The following is a 24,667-nucleotide window of genomic DNA, read 5'->3' as shown; positions in this document are numbered from 1 at the left end:
CTCTCGTCCAGGTGCAATCTGTAGCCGAGCTGGTTCAGTCAGCACAGATTAAAGTTAAACAAAGTTCTCTGGGTAGTTATGTAATTGCTGGGGATTCTTAGATCCTAGAATCTTTGGCTCTGCAGTTGGGATGGGGTGGGATTGTGGGAAAGGGGGCTGCGGATGGAAACAATTGTATCTAGATCACTGACTGTACAGTCAGTAATCAGAGTACAGACAGATTATCTGGTTCTTTCTCAAATTTGAGCCTTCGACAAAATGTTCTATATTGCATCTATATTACTATATCATGCATCAAAAGTACTTCACTGGTTGTAAAGTGCATTGGGACATCCAGAAAGGGACTGCCTGTATACATGCCTTTCTTGGTGAGGAGGTGCTGAAGCCAAAAACAGACAAACATACCTGGAAGAGCGAGGAAGCATAGAGCAATGTGCCGTCACCACCAAGACAAATGATTAGGTCTATGCAGCCCGACAGCTCATCATAGCCTGAGATTTAAACAAAGAGCATCACCTAATTCTGTTACGTAGTGATCACACAATCACTTTCAGAAAAAGTATAAATAACTGAACAGTCAGTTGGTCAATCAGCCAGGGCAGTTTCCATTCTAGGATGTTACATTTCTAGGACAAGTTCGGAGAGGTTCTGGGAGGAAATTCATATCCTGAGGAAATCCACACAAGGACATGAATTCACAGAATAAGACCACATATAGTTCAGTCAACTGTGTCCATGACAACCAAAAAAAAAGCTATCCAGACTAGTACAACTTCCCAGCTCTCCATTCACAGCCTTTTATGCTATGACATCTTATGCACTCATCTGGATGCTCCTTCAGTGTGATGGGGTTTCTGCCTATGCTAACAAAGTCACTGAGTTCTGGACCACCTTTAATCTTCAGATGATTCTTTTTTCTCCCTCTCAAGACCCTCTAATCCTTTCACCAATTACCCCAAAACCATGCAACTGAGTTATTGACTTCTCCAAGCGAAATTGGTTATCCTGGATCCTTCCTCAAATGTGACAGGGACTGTATACAGTGCTCTCACTGTGGCTTAACTAGCATTTAATGCAGTATTAGCTTGCCCACCCTTACTCTCCTAATTCATACCAATAAAGTATGCCTTCTAATCCACCTGTGTACATGTCCAAGATCCCTTTGTGCTCCACATTTCAGTCACCCAGGATTTATCCTCCCTCTCATTTTCTTACATATTTGATCACACCTCCCCAAACTAAATTCCATTTGTCTCCTTATCACCAAGTTGACATCATAGTCTAGTCTATGGTTTTCTCCCTCACTACCAAAGACTAACCAATTCTTTTAGCAACTGTAAATTTTTCTCTCATGGTTCCACAAGTCTAAATTATAAACACATACCATGAAAGTCAAGAGACTTTGCACAAAGCTTGTGGAAACTCACTGCTAATATTCTTCCAGTCATCAAAACCTGAAATGACCTCCTTTTTCCAGAAACATGGTTGATGGAGCCTTCACACACATTTCCCCAATTTCCTGCACACCTGCCCTCATCCTCAGGCAGAAGAGAGATAGAGTTCCCTTGGTCCACACCCATCACCCCACTGGCCTCTGTATTCAGCACAGCATTCTTCACCATTTCCACTGGCTGCAACGGGATCCCACTACCAGTCACATCTCCCCTGCTGCTTCCCCCCCCCCCCCCCCCCCCCCCCCCCCCCCCCACAAACCCCTGCTTTCCACAGGGACATTCTCTCAGTGACAATCTGGTCCACTCACTTCCCCCTGCAATTGTAGGGTGCAACGCTTGTCCCTCACCAACATCTATGGACCTAAAAAGACCTTCGAGCAGAGGCAGAGATTCACATGCACCTCCTCTAGCCTGGTCTATGGTATTCAGTGCTCCCAATGTTGCCTCCTTTACACTGGAGAAACCAAGAGTAGACAAGGCGACTGTTTCACAGAGCACCGCACTGTCTACCACAGCCATCCAGACCTTCCAGTCACATGACATTTCAACTCCCCTTCCCACACCGACCTGTCTAGTCTTGACATTCTCCACTGCCAGGGTCGGGCCAAACGCAAGCTAGTAAAACAATACCTCGTATTCCAGAGACAGGAGAGACTGCAGATGCTGGAATCTGGAGCAAAAAAAACTAAATTCCCAAAGAACTGAGGGTTTTTTTTTCACACCTCATATTCCACTTGGGTAGTCTACATCCCAATGGTATGAACATTGAATTTTCCAAGTTCAGGTAACCTGCAACCCATGGGTTCTCTCACCAGCCTTTTTCCAACCACTCCCCCCAGCATCCCCCATCACCCAGGTTTGTTTCCCTCCGCCCATCACCCACACACACAACCTACTGAGTCTCCTATTTCCTCCCCAAACAGGTTTCATCTGCCCATCATCCCTCCCTTATCTGGTTCCATATCACCTTGCTAATTTATCAAATTCCAGCATCTGCAGCCTCTTGCATCTCCATATTACTTTCCAGCCTCTGTCTCCCCAATCTGCCTCACCCCATTTTTCTCTCCTTATGGAGCCCACCAGCCACTGATTCCAGTTTATCTCCACCCCTTCCCCTCCCTCACCTGGCTCCTATCAACCCGTTTCTCACCTAGTTCCCCCTACCACCTGCCAGCCCCCATCCTCACCGCTTCCCCTTATCTCCTTATGCCGGCCATCTTCCCTCTAAATTCTCAGTCTCGATGTAGGGTCTCGACCAGAAACGTCAAACTTTCCTTCTGCCTCCACAGATGCTGTTTGACCCACTGAGTTCCTCTAGCAGTTAATTTTTTGCTCCAGATTCCAGCATATGCAGTCTTGTTTCTCCAACCATTACTGACTGCTACTTGATGACACCAATTCTAGTTACAGGCCCTTCAGCCCACCACGTCCATTTCACCCTTTGTACCCATTCACACTAACCCCATTTATCCATAGTCGGTCTGTTGCCTTCTGTGCCTTGGCAATTCCAGTATTTGTCCAGATTCTTCTTAAATGTCACGAGTACCTACCTCCACCAACTCTTCAGGCACCACATTGGAGACTCCAACCGTCGCCTCCCCGGAAAAACTCCCTCTTCAGATTCCCTCTAAAACCTCCTCGTGTCTCACCTTAAACCTATGCAGTCATCTCAAACACCATCCACCATGGGAGAAAGAATTTTGCTCTCTCCCCTATCTATCCCCTTCAATTTTTTTTAAACTTCCATCAAGTAACCTCTCAGCCCCAAGGTCCCGATGTGCATCACTCCCTAGGACCTTAGCATTTACAGTACATATCCTATCTTTGTTTGCTCTCCCAAATTGCATTACCCTGCGCTTATCAGAATTTAGCTCTGTGGATTGAAATACATTTATCTTTATCTTAATATTACCTTTATAATATTACTATCATGTTGCCAGTTGTGGCTTAGTGAAATGCCTTGCTAAAATCAGGGTGGTCCATAACCTCATCAGCCTTTGTTTCCTCCTCAATCAAGCTAGTCAAATCCTCACTCATGTCCTTGATCAACCAGTGATTTCTTTACTTGTATAGACCTTCAGAATTTTTTCCCTCAACCTCTTGAGGTCAGGCTGACTACCTGTAATAACTGTGTTTACCTTTCTCCCCTTTTAAACAATGGTAACACATTCTCAACCTTCTCACTCTGCCACCAGGCCCACAGCCAAAGAAAATAATTGTCAGAGATCTGCCATTTCTTCTCTTTCATTTCTTATTTGCCTGGGATATATTTTACCTGGTTCCAATGATTCAACTTTTCCAGAAACAAAACCCTTTAATAGTTCCTTGCTCTATTTTAATCTCATCTTATATCTTACCTCTTCTTCCTTAACTACAACATCTATATCACACATTTCAATGTAGACAGACTACAGATGCAAAGCCCAACCTGAAACATCAATTCCTCCCCCCTTCCCCCACCCCCAAAGATGCTGCCCAACCCGCTGAGTTCCTCCAGCAGATGACTTGTTGCTACACATTTCAACGTTGCAACTTCAGACTTGAATAGGGCTTACATCTAAAATGTAAGCTTTCTTTAATTCCATCCCTTCCATTTTCAGTGCTTCCCTCATTTTCCTTGAGCACTGAGCTTTTGTATCCAACACCCATTTCCCTTTTTTGTCTAATCATTCCCTCAATCTCCTCAATCCACTGGTGGGGTCTATGCTTTAGGGAATGCTACTCATTTTCTCAGTGGGATCATACTTGCTCATTAAATCATCCTGGATTTCTTAACGCACAATGAAAGACAACAGAGAACTTATACCACAGCGAACAGTTCGGATGAACAGCACTGGGAGATGGAGAAACCATCACACGAACTACAGCAATTCACGGTGGCCACCTCAAGGGCACTCGAGCAAAGGCAGTAAAGATCGACCTTCCCACTAACACCCATATCCCAACATAAATTAAAATGGCAACATTTGCTCTTTAAATAAATCTGCACAGTGATGTAACCCATACCCACCATCTCACCTTCTCGGAAGGGGCTAAGCTGTTGCCTGATGCGCTCGAAGTCTGTATCTTTAGCCAGCGCTACATCATCCACCACCTTCTTCTCAACAAACACAACCAAGTGCTTCTCCTGGATGGTAACAAAAAAATGTGGGGAAAAGAAGAGAGTACATTTGTTCAGAGTCTATCCCAAGGCTTTTCTTTTAACTAATCAGTTGGATATGGACGTCACCAGCAAGGTCCACGTTAATTGCCCATCTGGTGGCTTGGAGTCACATACAAGTCAGACGACGTAAAGATGGTAGATCTCATTCCCTGAAGGATGTCGCAAATAGTTCATTCCCAACATCTTGCACTTATGGACAGACTCACACCGATCTATTATGGTACAGTGTCTTGGTCTTGTGACCCTTCGAAAGATCCAGCCTTGTGCTTCACTGTCTGTTTTTGCCCCAGAGCCCTGCAAACTTTTCATTTTTAAGCATTTACCCAATTTGTTTTCGAAAACTTGCCGTTGGATGTGTTTCCACTTTTCTTTCAGACAATGTATCCCAGATCATAACTCAGTACAAGGAAAAATTATCTCATCTCCTCTGTCCATTCTGCCAATTACCTTACATCATTTTCCACTGATTACCAATCCATTTGCCAGCTTTTCCTTCATCCGAAGGAGCAATAACTCTGTCCTAAGAGATGCTGCCAAGGAAGGCTGTTCGATGATTCTTTCTAGCTGACAGCAATAGTGTGGGATGGAGGAGAAGAACAAGTGTGACCATGGCTTGGTACGGCAACTGCTCTGCCCATGACTGCAAGAAACTGCAGAGAGTTGTGAACACAGCTCAGCACATCACGGAAACCAACCTCCCCTCCATGGACTCTGTCTACACTTCACTGCCTCAGTAAAACAGCTGGCATAATCAAAGACCCCACCCACCCCAGACATTCTCTTCTCCCCTCTCCCATTGGGCAGAAGATACAAAAGCCTGAAAGCACATACCACCAGGCTCAAGGACAGCTTCTATCCTGCGGTTATAAGACTATTGAACAGTTCCCTAGTATGATAAGATGGACTCGACCTCGCAATCTACCCTGTTATGACCTTGCACCTTATTGTCTACTTGCACTGCACTTTCTCTGTAGCTGTTACACTTTATTCTGCGTTGTTTTACCTTGTACTACCTCAATGCACTGTGTATTGAACTGATCTGTATGAACTGTAAGCAAGACAAGTTTTTCCACTGTACCTCAGTACAACTGACAGTAATAAACTATTTTGAATTCAAAAAATGTATTCCACCAAACATGCCAGGCAGAGGAGACTTGATACGTTGGGAGAAATAAAAATGTAATGCAGCAACAGTGCCTAGTCATCAGGGCGGCATGGTAGTGTAGCGGTTAGCGTAAAGCTATTACAGCGCCAGCGACCTGGGTTCAATTTCCACTGCGGTCTGTAAGGAGTTTGTACGTTCTTCCCGTGTCTGCATGGATTTCCTCCAGGTGCTCCGGTTTCCTCCCACATTCCAACGACGTACAGGTTAGAAGCTGTGGGCATGCTGTGTTGGCGCCGGAAGAGTGGCGACACTTGTGGGCTGCCCCCAGCACACTCTCAGTCATGCAAAAAGATGCATTTCACTGTGTGTTTCGATGTACATGTAACTAATAAATAAATATCTTATCAGTTGAACCCTGGGAACATTAGGAACTGATAATAAGATTTTTCTGAAGAGTTCCAACAGAAGTGCTTTGATGTGCAGCATACTGCATTTGTCTATTTAGTAGCACAAAAAAAATGCAAAATGGGACCATGACACCTTTTTAATTCCATTGTTCATTTTCAAGATCTAGTTTTACCTGGCAACACATTTATTGCCCATCTCCAATTGCTCTCAACAAAGTCACGTTAAGCTACCTTAAACTGCTGCAGTCTTTCCAGTGAATGTCCTTCTAGGAAGTTCCCAGATTTACATCCAGCAACAATGAAAGGATATATCCAAATGTGGATGCATGCAACTTGAAGGAGAACTGGAAATGGCGAAGACCCATGTACTGGCCATCCTTGGTCGTGCAAGTCACTAGTTTGGGTGGTGCTGTTGGAATACCGAGTCATGATCTGGGACATGCTGCCCAAAAGAAAAGTGGAAACTGCAGCCATTGTGCAACATTGGTGGAGGGACTGAATGTTCAGGGAGATGTCAGGATGCCAATGAAGCAGGCAGCTTTGTCCATGGTGTTCAGCTTTTCAGATACTACTGGAGTTCCATTCATCCAGACGAGTAAAGAGTATTCCATCACACACCCGACCTGTGCCTTGGAAATGGTGGAAAGGCCACGAGATGTCAGGAGGTGAGTGGTGAGTGACTCGCAATAGGATACCCATTCTCCCACCTGCTCTGTAGCCATGGTATATATGTGGCTGGACCATTCAGGTCTCTGGTTAATGGTGACCCCCAGTTTATTGATGGTGGGGACTTGGCAATGGCGTTACTACACCATCAATATCCTGCTGCTTCTCAGAAACAATGCCTGACATCAAAATTACTGCAAAATTAATCAGTATCTGCAAAAACAAGATTAGAAGTGAAAGAAATATTCCCATTGTTAGAGGGATTGAGTCACATGATTTGAGATTCTTAGAACAAAATGGATTGTTATCACACTCAAAAGGATGTGAAGAGATAAATGGAATCAATATACAATGAGCACAATCTAATTATGCAAAAGCAATCTTAATTTGCATAGCACCTTTAACATAGGAAAATGCCAAAGCACTTTACAATAGCATTAAAGTTTTGAACAATGCTAAGTCGATAATCAAATATTGGGGAAAAGTTTGAGAAGGGAACAGGTCTGAAGGACTGAATGGTCCAGTTGTCTGCCTATATTCTCATCTCAGCTTGGCACAGGCTAAAGATTAAAGCTGGCAGTTACTCCAAGATTCCGAATGACTAATTTCATTGGATTTTCCAATCTCCCAAATTTAAAAAACTTTCTTCCCCCCTCCACAACCCAAAAGAAAATGTGCTGAAAAAGCACAATCAAAACTTTAAACTCAGAGTGTTGGACACACTCACCAGGTAATTGGTAATTTCTTTGGAGAAAAGTCAATATCCCACCCTGACTTCCTTTCTCCAGACACTACCTGACCTACTGAGTATGTCCAATCATTTTAGTTTCCAAAAGACTGCTTGCATTCAGCAAATTTCTGCCAATAAGATGCAAACAGCCATGCAAACTTTGTACAACTCTGAAATTTAGGCCATAGTTGATGAAATCTGTGACAACATATTAAAGTGTCTGGTACAAAGATCCAGAGATACTTTTGGTCACAAATTATTGGATGTACTATAATTAAAGAGCTAATAATTCACCCAGTTTCTTGATCTTTACTCCATCTGACAATAGCACTAACCATATCAGTACTCCAATAGGTCTCTTCTCCCTTCTGAAGATCCCTACCCACCATAGATGACAGAACCCCAGACCCCATTCCATTTTCACCACATCTGCTGCCAAACCTTCCTCCCTTTCCCACTAGTGCAGCATTTCTTATCTTCACCTTCTACCCTAGCATTCTCCATGGATCATCCTCCACCATTTCAACCATGTTGAAAAATCACCTCCATTGCTCCCTATCAAGCATTTTGATGAGCCCATTCCGTTTCATTACCACCAGTACCCTTTCCCCTTCCAACAGCAATTTAACATGCAGGCTCAAAGATCTATGATGCATCAAACTATGTAGAGATTGCACAGTAATATGTTGCATCACCTCAATGAGAAAAGTGCACAGCTCTTTGAATGGCTCTAGAAGGGCTTCATCCTTGACTTTTTTGATGACCAATACATTTGTCGGCGGTTTGTCCCAGGTTAACCTTTGACTAGTTGGATCCTGAATATGCCTGAATAGAATTAGAAATAAGGATTTCAAAAGTAAGGGGATTACACATGCAAATACGGAATACATTCCAATCTAGAAATAACAACATCTTCAATGGCAATTTCCAATCAACATTTCCCCTCTTCAGAAGGAACTCCTTCAAAAACAATCTGTATACATGTAGATTATTTTAAAAGAACGATAAAACAGTGCAAGACGTTTCACAGGAATATTATCAACTATTGTCACAGGTGACCCAACCCTTGAGAGGTAAGCTTTAAGAAACAGATGGAGAGGTTAAATGGGGAAATTGTAGCCCTTAGTGAGGGCTGACAATGGTGGGGATATTAGAATCGGAGATATCAGTGCACGTTCAATTCTGGACTCAAAGATACCTTGCAAGACTGTAGGAGTTTAAAGGGACAAGGATGTGGTGGAGGGGAGGACAGAAGGTGTGCTAGGGATTTGATAGCATGGCGACAATTTTGAAGGATTACTTATTTTGAAGCTAGTGTTCTGCACAAAGGAGGAATGACTTAATGACTTTGCTATTTGGTCCTTTTAAGTGGAGACATTGCCATATAATTGTGGAAACAATAAGAAAAATACTGCCCAGAAATCTGCCCCCTTTTATTTAGAAAATGACTTCTCTGATGAAAATTACACTTGCAAAAATTGCCTCAAGCAGAAAACAGACGATTAATGTTGTATTTAATTCTGAAGCGGGTTCCTCCAATGGTTTGTTTCACATGTAATCAGCCATGGATGTGAGCACGCTAAGTTAATCTGCTGGTGTGAATTTTAGTTGCATTGCTCTTTTTCCTGTTTCAACCTCTAATTAAAAGTACCCATCCTCGTGCTTTAAATGTATTTCAAAGACCACAGAGGTGGTGGTAGACAAACCATGGTGTTAAATAAAACTCGAACAGAAATTTATTTCACCCGAGGATATGGAGTGAAGGCTAGGAGGCCAGCTAGATCTCATGGTGGTGCACTCTGTCTTTAAAGGTATCACCCAATGAAGCAGATATGCACAGAGCTTCAAAATATTCCAATATGGGATACAATAACGTCAGGAGACAATAGCGGGAACAGTATTAAGAGAACTGAAGTTTCCCATGCATCCTATCAAAGGCAGCTTCACACTGAGTTTAGACTGCAGACAAAGAATCAAAAAGAGATGCAAGGCAACCTTGCAGATCCAATACCAGCTGTATGTTCCTTGCTCGCATTTAGAGGAGGTTCTCAGACAGGTACAAAAACTGCATTAATTGAACTCAATCTACAAACATAACAAAACTGCTCAGCAGGCCAGGCAGCATCTGTGGAAAGAGAAACAGTTAACGTTTCAGGTCAAGGATCCTTCAGCAGAACTGGGAATGTGAGAAAATTAGTTTTAAATTGCAGAGATGTCAGAAGGAAGAATAGTACCGACATTATGAATGGAACGCTTCCTTCACAACTCCCTGGACTGCTGTTCCATTTACAACACCACTCTCCTTTCCGTAGTTCTTCCCCATGCAGAACCTGCTCTTTTACCTTGTCCCTTCCCACCACCTAGGAACCCAAATAGTCCTCTCAGGCAAAGCAACAATTCACTAGCACTTCTCCCAATCTATTGATGGTCACAATATGGTTTCTCTATATTGAAGAAACCAAATGCAGATTGGGTGATTGCTTTATGTGCTTATTCCCTGTCATTTTAATTATCCATCCCACTCCCATATCTACACCCTTTCCGAATGAACTGACACCCAGCATTGTTCCAATGAGGCCCAACGCAATCCTGAAGACAACAGCATTTGGGCTGGGAGTTCAACAATTTCATATAACTTACTTTCTCTGCTTGTATGAGAACTGGCCAGTCTGTTGCAAGGTTATCTATCTGTAATCTTAACTTGCTTTTTCTCTCTCCACAGACACTACATGACCTGCTGGGTATTCATGACCACCAGCATTCTCCTTTAGCTTTCAGATATCAGCAACAGTTCTGACCTGCCTTTTACACTTCCTTTTGTTTGTTTCTCTCTATAAATGCCCTAAGTCATCAACCAGATAGATCTGTAAACAGTGGCAGTCCTGGCCTCACTATAATCAGAGATACTTCTCTTTGTCCTATCCACCCCCACAGCAATTTAACATTAACCAGTTTTCTCACTTTTCCAATGTAGATGAAGGGTTCATCCTAAAATGTTAACTATCTCATTCCACAGCTGTTACCTGACCTGTTAAGTGTTTACTACATTTTCTGTCTTTAGTTCAGATTTCTAGCATCTGAAGTTTTTCTTATTTTCAGTAACAGAACAGCTACTGCTATCATTTCAGAGTCAGCTTGAAGAAGGAAAAGATGCTTTCTACTTACACAATGCTAGTAGAGTTCTGCAGAATGGAGGCTTTGGGTCCAAAATGTGTATCAGGTGATGGGCCGTGTAGAAAATGTGCGTGCCTGAAAGAGACAACATTAGTTTTATCACTACATTATCACTTTCCTTGCATTCACGTAACATTAGATTCTAAGTTGAGGGCTGCTTAGCCAACTGTGGAATAAAACTGAAGCTTAATTTTTTTTTATTTGCCAAGACATCAAGCGTATTGCTTTGTGCATGCAGCAGCTTAATCCACAGGTTTGACTTCAGTTCAGTTCTATTTACTCAAAAGGATTTTGTCAAAACAACGGAATAGGTTTGAAAGAAGGAATACAGGGCTCCACATCTGCACAGCAGCTGTCCAATGCTCCATTGATCCACTTCCAGTTTTTAAATAATCATATCAACCTAATATCCCAAACCAGTCATTATGTCCCATTCAGGTTTCCTCCCACCAGTCTAATGTATTGACATATCATTCTATGCCTTCCTTCCTCAAGTACCTACCAGGGTTCTCAAAATTAATCTAGTCACCTAAATCACACCTCATGGTAGCAGTTTACACAGTCTTACCTCCCCAGATGAAAAAAAAAGTTCTACTCAATGATGGACAAGAAAAACCAATTATCATTAATTTAACAACTATTAAAACAGCCTATTCACCTTCCAAGTCATTTTCAGATGTACCACCAAGGGAAAACCACATTGTCAAAGGAGCAATCCCTTGTACAAGTTGTTAACTCAAGGTCCAACATACAATCTCCTCTTTAACCAGCAGACCCCTGAATCAACCAAGAATATTTCCAAAAGGTCTTTGGTATGGTATTGCATAACAGATTCTCATCTAAGGGCAGAACGGACAACAAACCAGCCTTAAAACAGCCTACTACTTCAGGGTTGTCTCTACTGATAAGTCTTGATGTAGTACATTTTACATTACATAGGCCAAGAAAATTAAGTGCTTAACTGGGGTTAAGGAACAGAGCAATCTGGAAAAAGAGTTACAAAACCACTAAAAGTAGCAACACAGTTTGGTGCCATTACAAAAGCAGCCAAAACAGCAGGGTTCATTTCTGTAGGGATGGAATTGAAAAACAGCATGCTATATTTAATATCATTGAACTTTAGATGGATCACGTTGACTGGAATTATTTCAAAACTGGATAAATTACGCACATCAGAAAATGGTGAGCCAGCTAAGACTTTTCTCTTCAGAAAGGTATAAATGACCTGGATGAGGAGGTGCAGGGATGGGTTAGTAAGTCAGCTGATGACACAAAGGTTGGAGGTGTTGTGGATAGTGTGGAGGGCTGTCAGAGGTTACAGCGGGACATAGATAGGATGCAAAACTGGGCTGAGAAGTAGCAGATGCAGTCCAACCCAGATAAGTGTGAAGTGGTTCATTTTGGTAGGTCAAATATGATGGCAGAATATAGTATTAATGGTAAGACTCTTGGCAGTGTGGAGGATCAGAGGGATCTTGGGGTCCGAATCCATAGGCCGCTCAAAGGTTGACTCTGTGGTGAAGAAGGCATATGGTGTATTGTCCTTCAATCGTGGAATTGAATTTAGGAGCCGGGAGGTAATGTTGCAGCTATATAGGACCCTGGTCAGCCCCCACTTGGAGTACTGTGCTCAGTTCTGGTCGCCTCACTACAGGAAGGATGTGGAAGCCATAGAGAGGGTGCAGAGGAGATTTACAAGGACGTTGCCTGGATTGGGGAGTACGCCTAATGAAAACAAGTTGAGTGAACTCGGCCTTTTCTCCTTGGAGTGACAGAGGATGAGAGGTGACCTGACAGAGGTGTATAAAATGATGAGAGGCATTGATCGTGTGGATGTTCAGAGGCTTTTTCCCAGGGCTGAAATGGTTGCCTCAAGAGGACACAGGTTTAAAGTGCTGGGAAGAAGGTATAGAGGAGATGTCAGGGGTAAGTTTTTTTTACTCAGAGTGGTGAGTGCATGGAATGGGCTGCCGGCAACGGTGGTAGAGGTGGATACGATAGGGTCTTTTAAGCAACTTTTGGATAGGTACATAGAGCTAAGAAAAATAGAGGGCTATGAGTAAGCCTAGTAATTTCTAAGGTAGGGACATGTTAGGCACAGCTTTGTGAGCCAAAGGGCCTGTATGTGCTGTAGGTTTTCTATGTTTCTAAAAGGGGTACCCAGATGAAGGACTTCAAAATTATCAACCTTTCTTTTTTAAAAATAGTCAAAGAGATTTCCCCTGAAGGCCAAACACAGTCACTAATAAATGCAAGAGAAACATCTTTGCCCAAAGAATCTGAAACACATAACATCAATATATTTAAGGGAAAGCTTGTTAAGCTGATGATCAGATGAATAGTTTTCTTTAACAGGGTTTGATTAAGACCAAAGCTGGGAAGGAATTTGCAGAAAATGTACACACAAGCTTGAACCCTCTAGACTGAATGGTCCATAACTACTGCAAGTGCTTTATAACTTAACAACTTTGATGTTAGAAAGTAATAAATGACCACATCAAAATCACATTTGTAACATTAACTGTTCCAAATTACATTAAAACTCACCAAGAATATGACTGAACTTTAATAGGGGAACATAGCCTTTAGCTTCGAGATGAGAAGTGTTCACAGTAGTCAAAAGGAGGTCTTACAAAAACTATGTACAGTCTCCCAGTTAATTAGGCAACCAGATGGAACGAGGTCACTGAAGTGACCACTAGGTGACTCAGGATTTGTGGTAGCTGTGAAAAAAAAGCTGCATGTTTTGCTAAAGCACAGTGTATTCTTGCATAGCACATAAGTGTTTAGGAACTGTGGACTTTAGCAAGGCACAGGTGCAGCTTGTACATAAAGAAGATAATGCAGAATTAAAAATAGCTTGTTTATTTTTGGTTCAGTGAATTAAACCAATGGAGAAGTTGAGATAACTTGGAGAGATTATAATTTTCTTTACTCCATTTGGTGGGGGGGGTTTGAGTTCTCTAAATTGTCCTAGAGCCACACAGCACAGAAACAGGCCCTTCTGCCCACCACGTCCATGCCAAACATCAAGTACTCATCTCTACTAATCCCATTTACCAGCCTGGTCCATAGCCACCTTTTGCCTTGACAATTAAATGTTGAGAGAATCTCTGCCTCCAACACCCTCTCATACAGTGCACTCCAAACTCCAACCAAGCTTTCGGTGAAAAAAAACCTTCCCGGCATCCCCTCTAAACCACCTACTCCTTAAACTTATGGTGCTGCTTACAGATACCACTTACAGGAAAAGTTTACTACTGTCAACCCTAACAATGCCTCTCATAACTCTGCACACCTCAATCAGTTCCCCCTTCAGCCTTCTTAGCTCCAAGGAAAACAAACCCAGCCTCTCCAGTCTCTCCTCATAACTGAGATACTCCATCCCAGGCAACATCCTGGTGAATCTCTTCTCCACAGTGATCACATCCTTTCTATATGGTGTGAGCAAAACATATTCCAGATGTAACTTCACTAATATTTTAAAGATCTGTACCATAGCTTCCCTTTTACATCCTATACCCCAACAAATGAAGGCTAACATCCTGTACGACTTCTTTGCCACTGTCGAACTGTGCTGCCAACTTCAGAGATCTTTGGATTCGTACACCAAGGTCCCTCTGTTCCTCAATGCTTCCTATAGCCCTACCATTCATTGTGTGTATCCTGTCCCTACTTGACTTCCCAAAATGTTTCACTTCACATACATCAAGATTAAATTCCACCTGCCCTGCCCAACTTGCCAGCTGATCAATATCTATCAACTATGCTCCTCACTATCCATAATAGCACCAAATTTTGTGTTATCTGCAAAGTTGCTAATCATATTTCCTGCACAACATCCAAGTCATTAATGTATATAGCAAACAGCAGGGGTCCCAGAAACAATCCCTGTGGTACACCTATAGACACCGGCTTCCGATCACAAAAGTAACCCTCCACTGTCATCCTCCATCTCGAACTACCAAGCCAATTTTGGATCCAATTTGCCTTGTGCTCCAACCTTTTGGACTAGCCTTCCATGTGGGACCTTGTCAAATGCATTACTAAAGATTACATCAACTGCACTGCCTTCATCTATATACTTAGTTACATCTTTGAAAAAACTCAATCAAATTAGTCAGACAGGATCTCCCACCAGAGTTACGCTGACCCTCTTGATTAATCTGTGCCTTTCTCAGTGTAGACTGACCCTGTCCCTCACTTTTATTCCTGCAATAAATTCCCTACCACTGATGCATGACTTAGTCACTACTAATTACCTGGCTTATTCCTGCTACACTACTTGAATCACAGAACCACATTTGCTGTCCTCCATTCTTCTGGCACTTCACCAGTGGCCAATAAAGATTAAAATATCTGTCAGGGCCCCAGCTATCTCCACTCTCACCTCCCAGAACAGCCTGGAACACACTGTATGAGGGGGTGGTGAAGGCAGATACAATCACAAGGTTTTTAGAGAGGCACCTGAATAGGCAAGGCATTGAAGGATACAGTACTAATGCAGGAAAATGAGATTAGCATAAATAGGCACAATGGTCAACATGGACAAGTTGGGCAGAAGAGCACGTTTCTGCACCATATGACTATGACTTGTTATGACTTCATAACATCTCATCAGGTCTTAGGGGATTTATTCACTTTTATATCCACCAAGACATCTAATAGCTCCTCCCTTTTAATCATATAACATAGACTCTCACTTTGACTCTAACTTTTACCGATGCACAATAGAAAGCATCCTATCTGAATGTATCATGGCTTGGTACGGCAACTGCTCTGCCCAGGACCACAAGAAACTACAGAGAGTTGTGGACACAGGCCAGCGCATCACGGACACCAGCCTCCTCTCCTTTATCTCTCGTCGTCTTGGTGAAGCAGCCAGCATAATCAAAGACCCCACCCACCCGGGACATTCTCTCTTCTCTCCTCTTCCATCGGGTAGAAGATACAGGAGCCTGAGGGCACGTACCACCAGACTTAAGGACAGCTTCTACCCCACTGTGATAAGACTATTGAACGGTTCCCTTATACAAGGAGATGGACTATGACCTCACAATCTACCTTGTTGTGACCTTGCACCTTATTGCACTGCACTTTCTCTGTAGCTGTGACACTTTACTCTGTATTGTTATTGTTTTTACCTGTACTACCTCAATGCACTCTGTACTAACTCAATGTAACTGCACTGTGTAATGAATTGACCTGTACGGTCGGTTTGTAAGACAAGTTTTTCCACTGTACCTCGGTACAAGTGACAATAATAAACCAATACCAATATAGAATATCACCATCTCCCTCCCCCCAACCCCGACATACTCTGTATTCCTCAAGTGCCTCTCCCATTTTCCGTACACAATACTCTCCAAAAGCTTCCTTGTTTTTTTAATCAGACCCTCAATGTCACTTGACATCCAGAGTTTCCTAGACTTGCTGTTCTTGCCTTTAATCCTTATCGGAACACATTGGCCCTGAGCTCCCACTATTTCACTTTAAAAGACTCGAACTTGTCAGCTGCCTATTTATCCGCAAGTAACTGCTTCCAGTCTACATTGGCCAGGTCCTGTCTGATGATGCTGAAATCAACTTTCCCCCAATACAGAACCTTAATTTCTTGACAGTCCTTACCCTTTTCATAATTACCTTGAAATCTACCACATATACAATCAAAAATTTGCAATTTGCAATCATATCAGTGACTAGACAAATTTAAAACAAGTATAAATAGTTTGTTAATAATATTTTAACTAATTCAAATAAAAACCAGTATCCCAGGACAAGCGATGTGAAACTATCAAAGTCGACCCGCGCTCTGTAATAAATTAGACAACAGCAGAACCAAAGAACTTACGATCAATGCTTTATTAGTTTTACGCTAGCAGGAGTGAGGGATACAGAGAAAGAGTAAACAGTGTAACCCAAGCTCTGTATTAGACTCACTCACAGAAGCCTCGGTTACTGCGCATCTTCACACTCACTTTCGTGGGAAAGCTTGCTGGGAAGTTGCACTCACTAAGGCAGTTGTTTACATAAAGCTTTTAACACGACAAGATACGTCTTAAAAAAAAGTACTTTCTTTCCCACTCAAACCTGGCCTCAAATCCAGTCAAAATTATTCTCACCCCATGGCTGAGGTAATTCCTTTCTATGGGAACAAGTTGACAATGAGAAGCATACCATTAACCCTTACATTGCCGGTTGTTAACCCTTGCATTCCCAGCTTTTACAAAACCACTGTAATCCGTGAAAATCATACCTGCATTAAGCATCTGCAGCTCAAATAATTTTGACTCAAGAGTTCATGAACTCGAGTCGAAGCTTTGGACACTGCAATGCATCAGGATGGGGGGGGGGAAAGTTATTTGGATACTTTGTACCATAAGCCAGTCACACATCCTTGAAAAAGGGACACAAGGATTCAAATACGAGAAAGGCAATGCTGGAGGAGCTTCAGATATCCAAGAAGCACTAAATTCTTTAAGCTTGAGTGGACAACAGCAAAGCCCCTCTTCCCCAAGGACAAGTGCAATGACTATAGCACTGTGGTATACAGCGGTGGGGGGTGCAGGGAGGGGGGAGAAAACATTCAAACAAGAGTTGTGGAAGAAGGGGTTTGAAGAGGAATGTAATGGTAATATAAGGGCAGATAGCTAGGGGGAGGGACGAATCCCAAGGACTGCTGGAGAGGAACTTGAAGGGAGACAACAAAATAGATAGGACCAAGGAAGAGATGCCACCTGCCAAAGAAGTGAGAGCAGCAGGGTCCAAAGCAAAAAGCAGACCCATAAAAGGCAATAACCTCTAGCTAGCTACCTCAGCCACATGCAAATTGGCATAGGACCAGGAAGATAAGAAAACTGCATGCGTGGTTCAAAGATCAGTTAAGGAGAAATGGCTTTCGATTCATGGCAGAGGAAAGAATTAAATTGCTGGAGATACTCAGCAGGCCAGACAGTATCTGTGGAGATAATCGCAGCAGTAACATCTGAAGATCAATGATCCTGCATCAGAACCAGACAAGTGAGGAAAAACAAGCATGTTTAAAGTTGCACAGGGGGGAAGTGTGAATGGCACACAGGTTGTCCAGGTGACATAATGCTTTCGGTGCTGCCAAGTTAATCATGTCTGATCTGCCTGAGGGAGTGTAATTTTAGGGAGATGAATTAGACAGAAAATAAAAAACATGGAAATGCAAAAATAGGAATGGGAGTAAGCCATCTGGCCCTCCAAGCCTGCACTGCCATTAGATACGATCATGGCTGATCATCTATCTCCACACCACGCATTAGTCCAGTCACTCACTCATCACATTACACTACATTTGTCACTTATATGCCTACTCACTCAACTGCTCCAAATTACCTTGATATCTCTTTGCTTCCTCCTCACAATCCCACCCAGTTTTGTGTTTTTGGCAAACTCCAAAATATCACATTTGGTTTCCTCATCTAAATCAATATATATTGCAAACAGCTGGGGCCCTAAGCACTGATCTCTGCAGTGCCCCATTCGTCACCCACCTACCATCCTGAGAAAGACCTTTTTATTCCGACTTTGTTTCCTATCTGTCGACCAATTTTCAATCCATGCCAATATATTACCCACAATCCCAGGCGCTTTAATTCTGCACATGAACTTCACTTTATCAAACACCTTCTGAAAATCCAAAAGCACGACACCAACTTATTTACCTCTATTCTACAATTGCTTCCTCAATAAACCCCCAGCAAGTTCCCTTTTTTAAAATCCACCTTGAGTGTCTAATTGCACTGAGTACCCTGTAATCACATTTTTATAATGAACTCTAGCAATTATCACAGACTGCACTACTGATGGAAGCCGAGTTGTTCAGTGTAATTAGAACAGGAATCAATAGATGTTTAGACATTAAGACAATCAAGGGATATGGAACTATGGCAAGAAAGTGACATTGGAGGTAAAAGATCAGCCTTGATCTTATTTAATGGTGAAGCAGTCTCAAGGGGCAAATGATCTACTCCTGCTTCTATTTCTTGTGTTCCTAAAGTAGCAGCAAAACTTCTAACTTTACACTCTACCCCTTTACAATAATGGCCAACATCCCATTGGCCTTTCTAATTACTTCCTGTACCTGCAGGCTAACTTTGTTCTTCCAACTATGATGACACCTAGATCCCTTTGTACTGCAAAATTCTTTCATCTCTCTTCATTCAAAGAACTTTATGCTCTTCTATTCTCCCCAAGTAGATAGCTTCACATTTCCCACATCATACTCCACTAGCTAATACATACACACACACACCTTTGTAAAAACAAACTGCTGGGGGAACTCAGCAGGTTATTTGCAAACTGGAAGAACAATACCTCATTCTGCCTGGGTAGTCTACAACCCAATGATACGAACACTGAATTTCCAAATTTCACATCTCTTGCCCCCCATGTTCCTCTCACCTTCTGATCCAACCCTAATCCTTCCATTTTTTGTCCTTTTCCCATAACTCACCTCTCACCACCCCCCTCCCCCCACCCCCGAAAATCACCCATTTTCAATCCCCTCCTCATCCTGGTTCCAGTCACCTATTACTACCCACACACTTCACCCAGTGGATCCCCATCCCCATCTGGTTCCATCTGCGCCTCTCTCTCGAATAGTTCCCATTGTCACCTTATCAGATTCCAACACGTGTAGCCGTCGCATCCTTATTCACCCTCCCCTCTCGCCTTTATCTATCGATCATCCCTCACCCCTTCCCAGTCCAACTCTCACCTACCAGCCTACCTCACCCCTCCCCATCTCTTCGTTATGCAGGCTACTTTCCCTCTCTACTCTCAGTTCTTATGCAGGATCTCAGCCCAAAATGTCAACAATTCCTTTCCCTCCACAGATGCTGTTTGACCTGCCAAGTTCCTCCAGCAGTTTTTCTTTGCTCCTAATTACAGAGTCCGCAACCTTATGTCTCTGTATCCCTTTGCAGACTTTCCTCTTTGCAAATTTGTTCTCAGCCTATGTTCTACAGTTAAATTTGTCTATAAAACAATAAGTCCTTTCATCCAAGTCATTACAATAGATTGTAAATAGTTCAAGCCCCAACAATGATCCCTGCAGCACTCCCGAGGGAATACTTGCCAACTTAAAAATGACACATTTATCCCAAGTCTTTATTATATTAACTAGTCAATCTTTTATTCATGCTGACCTATTATCCCTGTGGCATAAGCTCTTGTGCAACAACCTCATACACAGCACTTAAGCCCAAACACACCTAGTCTCCTTTTATGCAACCTGATCACCACATCCTGAAAAATAAAACTAATAAATTTAACAAAACAAAATAAAGGCAACAATTAAGTTGTATAAAATGTTAACCAGTTTCAGATACGGCATTGGGAAAGACAAGGTGCATTTTGATAATGGTTAAGAGGCTGCTGACTTAAGAAGTTTAAATCTTTTGTAGATAGACAAAAAAAACAACCAATAAAAATTTAAATGACCTCAAAGAAGTCTATGCTATTAAAACCACAAAACTGACATTTGAGAAGCAAAGAGGTAGGAGGTCATACATTTAAAATAACCAAAAAGGAAAACATTTGGTTTGGAAAACATTACTTGACATGAAGAGCAGTTAAAAAGAGGAATTTACTCAGCATGATGTGGTCATGCATTGTTCTAAAAGATTCTTTCAAGTTAGCAGTGAGAAATATTAAACACTACAAGGAAGAAGCAAAATGGGATCAAATGAGATGACAGCAAAATCAAAGACTGGATGGAGCTTGGCTTCACTTTTTCCTGGGCACCACCCATCACCCTGAACTATGACTGCCAAATTTAGTGCTGCACAACAGGCAATTCTTTTTAAACAGTGCAATTTTTTCCAATAGTCAGAATTAGATAAAGATTGACTTACAGTTAGAAGTTAGAGACAGAAAAGGCCCATTGTCCCAGGTTTGCAAGTTAATTAGAATTGAAAGATGACTCATCCTGCTTTTTAGGCTGCAATCCAGCAAAGATCACAACCTGTATTGTGACAATAACTGTTACGATCATTTTTTGTCACTGGACTAACACCCAAAGTTTTGGAAGAGTGATCCAGAGATGATTATTGATGTGCTAGTGAGTATTAGAAATAGGAAGATGAATTCATGGTTAAAGAGCTGGTGCAGGGAGGAGGGCTTCGGGTTTTTGGTTCATTGGGATCTCTCCTGGGTAGGGATGACCTGTACAAGAAGAACAGGTGGCAATGAACTGGAGGACCACCAATATAGTTGCAGGGAGGTTTGCCAGTGCTACTTGGGAGGGTTTAAACGAGTGAGGCAGAGGGTGGGACCCAGAATGACAGTACAGCAGGAGGGGAGGCTGCCATATGTCAAAAACTAGAACAGGCAAGTCCAGTAGAAAGAACAGACAGACAACTGGGGAAAACACGAGGTGGCTGGTAGGTTTAACTGCATTTACTTTAGTGCAAGGAGCCTCACAGATAAGACAGACAAGCTGACAGTGTGGATCAGCACAGGGGATTATGATATTGTCACAACTGCAGAAACACAAGACTAGCAGCAAAATGTTTTGGGGTATAGATGTTTCAGTTGTGACAGGGCAGGGTGCAAAAAGGAAGGGGGTGATGCATGGCTGTTCAGGGATAGCATAACAGCAGTACTCAAGGAGGATATCCTGGAGGAATCGGTCAGTGAGACTACGTGAATAGAATTTAGGAATAAGAAAGGAGCAAACACTTTGATGGGGCTTTACTACATACCTCCTAATAATAAGTGGGAATAAGACAAACAGATACCCAGCCAGATCACAGAAGAGTGCAATAATGGGGGGTTTGTCGTAGTGAATGATTTTAACTTTCCCAGTATTGAGTGGGATTGCCTTAGTGCAAGGGGCGCAGATGGGGTGGAATTCGTAAATGCATACAAGAGAATTTGTTGAAGCAGTAGGTAGAGAGACCCACCAGGGAGGGGGCTGTTCAAGACCTTACCTTGGAGATGAGCAAGTGATAGAAGTACCTGTGCTGGAGCCCTTTGTGAACAGCGACCACAGTTCAGTAAGCTTTAAGATTGTTGTGATAAAAGATAAGGTTGGTCCAAAACAGGGCCATAAACTGAAGGAAGGCAGATTTCCAATAGTAGTAAACAGGACCTAGCAAATGGTAGACTGGGAACAGCTGCTGGAGGGGAAAACAACTGGAGGTGTTTAAAAGTAAGATTGTAAAAGTTCAGAGTCAACCTGTCTTTGCAAGGGTAAGAAGCAAAGATGGTAAGTTTAGGGTGAGCAAGACTTAGCACAAGCTAATACACAGGCAGCAGAGGTTCAGGTTATTTCAAGTTTACAAAACATAGAGTAAGGGAAACCAATCAGGTCAGTGTTGGAAAAATCAAGTCTAGAAGCCAAATGCTGTGATATTAAGGTCCTCACTTTCTAAATTTTCAGCTTCTAGAAGAAACAGTGGGGCACTAAATACAGTGGCATGCAAAAGTTTGGGCACCCCTGGTCAAAATTTCTGTTACTGTGAATAGCTAAGCGAGTAAAAGATGACCTGATTTCCAAAAGGCATGAAGTTAAAGATGACACATTTCTTTAATATTTTAAGCAAGATTACTTTTTTATTTCCATCTTTTACAGTTTCAAAATAACAAAAAAGGAAAAGGGCCTGATGCAAAAGTTTGGGCACCCTGCATGGTCAGTACTTAGTAACACCCCCTTTGGCAAGTATCAGCTTGTAAACACTTTCTGTAGCCAGCTAAGTCTTTCAATTCTTGTTTGGGGGATTTTCGCCCATTCTTCCTTGCAAAAGGCTTCTAGTTCTGTGAGATTCTTGGGCCGTCTTGCACATACTGCTCTTGAGGTCTATCCACAGATTTCTGATGATGAGGGCCCTGGCAAAACCTTCAGCTTGTGCCTCTTGAGGTAGTCCATTGTGGATTTTGAGGTGTGTTTAGCATCGTTATCCTGTTATAGAAGCCATCCTCTTTTCATCTTCAGCTTTCTTTTTTACAGACGGTATGATGTTTGCTTCCAGAATTTACTGGTATTTAATTGAATTCATTCTTCCCTCTACCAGTGAAATGTTCTCTGTGCCACTGGCTGCAACACAAGCCCAAAGCATGATCGATCCACCTCCGTGTTTAACAGTCGGAGAGGTGTTTTCATGAAATCCTGCACCCTTTTTTCTCTAAACATACCTTTGCTCATTGCAGCCAAAAAATTCTATTTTAACTTCATCAGTCCACAGGACTTGTTTCCAAAATGCATCAGTCTTGTTTAGATGTTCCTTTGCAAATTTCTGACGCTGAATTTTGTGGTGAGGATACAGGAAAGGTTTCCTTCTGATGACTCTTCCATGAAGGTCATTTTTGTGCAGGTGTCGCTGCACAGTAGAACAGTTCACCACCACTCCAGAGTCTGCTACGTCTTCCTGAAGGCCCTTTGCAGTCAAACAGGGGTTTTGATTTGCCTTTCTAGCAATCCTATGGGCAGTTCTCTCTGAAAGTTTTCTTGGTCTTTCAGACCTTAACTTGACCTCCACCATTCCTGTTAACTGCCATACTTAATTACATTACAAACTGAGGAAATGGCTACCTGAAAACGCTTTGCTATCTTCTTACAGCCTTCTCCTGCTTTGTGGGCATCATTTATTTTAATTTTCAGAGTGCTAGGCAGCTGCTTAGAGGAGACCATGGCTACTGATTGTTGGGACAAGGTTTGAGGAGTCAGGGTATTTATAAAGCTTTGAAATTTGCATCACCTGGCCTTTCCTAACGATGACTGTGAACAAGCCATAGCCCTAACAAGCTAATGAAGGTCTGAGACCTTGGTAAACGTTATCTGAGAGCTCAATTCTCTTGGGGTGCCCAAACTTTTGCATGGTGCTCCTTTCCTTTTTTCCCCACCCTAAAATTGTACAAAACAAATATAATGCACTAATCTTGCTTAAAATGTTGAAAAGAATGTTTCATCTTTAACTTTATGACTTTTGGAGATCAGATCATCTTCTACTCACTTAACTATTCACAGTAACAGAAATTTTGACCGGGATGCCCAAACTTTTGCACGCCACTGTAAGACTTTAAATATACGAGCAGCAGGTGAGCTAGGTCAGAAACTCTGGAATAAGTATACGGGTGTTCCCAAACAGGAAAGCATGGATGAACCGGGAGATCCACTCCCAAATGAAGGAGAAGACTGCTGCACACAAATCTGGTGATCCTGATCTGTACAAGAAATCGAGGTATGACCTTCAAAAAGCTATCATGGATGCCAAGAGACAATACCAACTCAAAACAGAGTCCGTGACCAGCCGCCAGTTATGGCAGGGCTTACATACCATAACAGGCTACAAGACGAAGTCGGGCTGCATAGCTAACAACAGCGCATCCCTTCCTGATGAACTTAATACATTCTATGCACATTTTGAACAAAATGGAAGTGGATTATCACCATCCACCCTGACAGCCACCAATGCAGCTGAACCTGTGATCACAGTGGAGGACGCAAGATCAGTCTTCCGGAGAGTGAACACGAGGAAAGCACCTGGCCCAGGTGGTGTGCCGGGCCGCGTGCTCAGATCTTGTGCTGATCAGCTGGCAGAAGTATTTGCGGACATATTCAACCTCTCCCTGCTTCAATCTCAGGTTCCCTCCTGTTTTAAGAAGACCACTATCATCCCGGTACCAAAGAAAAGCAAGGTAACATGCCTCAATGACTACTGACCAGTGGCTCTGACATCGACCATCATGAAGTGCTTTGAGAGGTTGGTCATGGCAGGCATCAACTCCAGCCTACCAGACAACCTGGACCCATTGCAATTCGCCTATCGGCGAAACAGGTCTACAGCGGATGCCATCTCCCTGGCCCTATACTCAGCTCTGGAGCATCTGGACAGTAAAGACACCTACGTTAGACTATTGTTTACTGACTACAGCTCTGCCTTCAATACAATAATTCCAAGCAAGCTTGTCACCAAACTCCGAGACCTAAGACTCAAC

The 24,667-nt window shown here is 42.6% G+C and overlaps 1 protein-coding gene across 3 annotated transcripts in view; it reads right to left on the bottom strand.

The window, feature by feature from the left end:
• The window catches only part of LOC127571405 (NAD kinase-like), a 55,926-nt gene that overhangs the window by 24,437 nt on the left and 6,822 nt on the right, over positions 1-24,667 (bottom strand). For all 3 annotated transcript variants that reach the window (XR_007956468.1, XM_052017732.1, XM_052017731.1), the window contains exons 3-6: positions 10,691-10,774; positions 8,221-8,350; positions 4,473-4,581; positions 406-491 (exon numbers count right to left, since the gene is read on the bottom strand). Coding sequence is in view for 2 of the 3 variants with exons in the window: in XM_052017732.1 (XP_051873692.1) it covers positions 406-491; positions 4,473-4,581; positions 8,221-8,350; positions 10,691-10,774 (409 nt within the window). In the remaining variant the exon portion in view is untranslated. The remainder of the gene's footprint in view (positions 1-405; positions 492-4,472; positions 4,582-8,220; positions 8,351-10,690; positions 10,775-24,667) is intronic.

Source organism: Pristis pectinata, chromosome 6, assembly GCF_009764475.1.
Source record: "Pristis pectinata isolate sPriPec2 chromosome 6, sPriPec2.1.pri, whole genome shotgun sequence".
Lineage (NCBI taxonomy): Eukaryota > Metazoa > Chordata > Chondrichthyes > Rhinopristiformes > Pristidae > Pristis > Pristis pectinata.
Note: the sequence above shows the minus strand (reverse complement) of the source record. Positions and strands in the feature narration are given on the sequence as shown.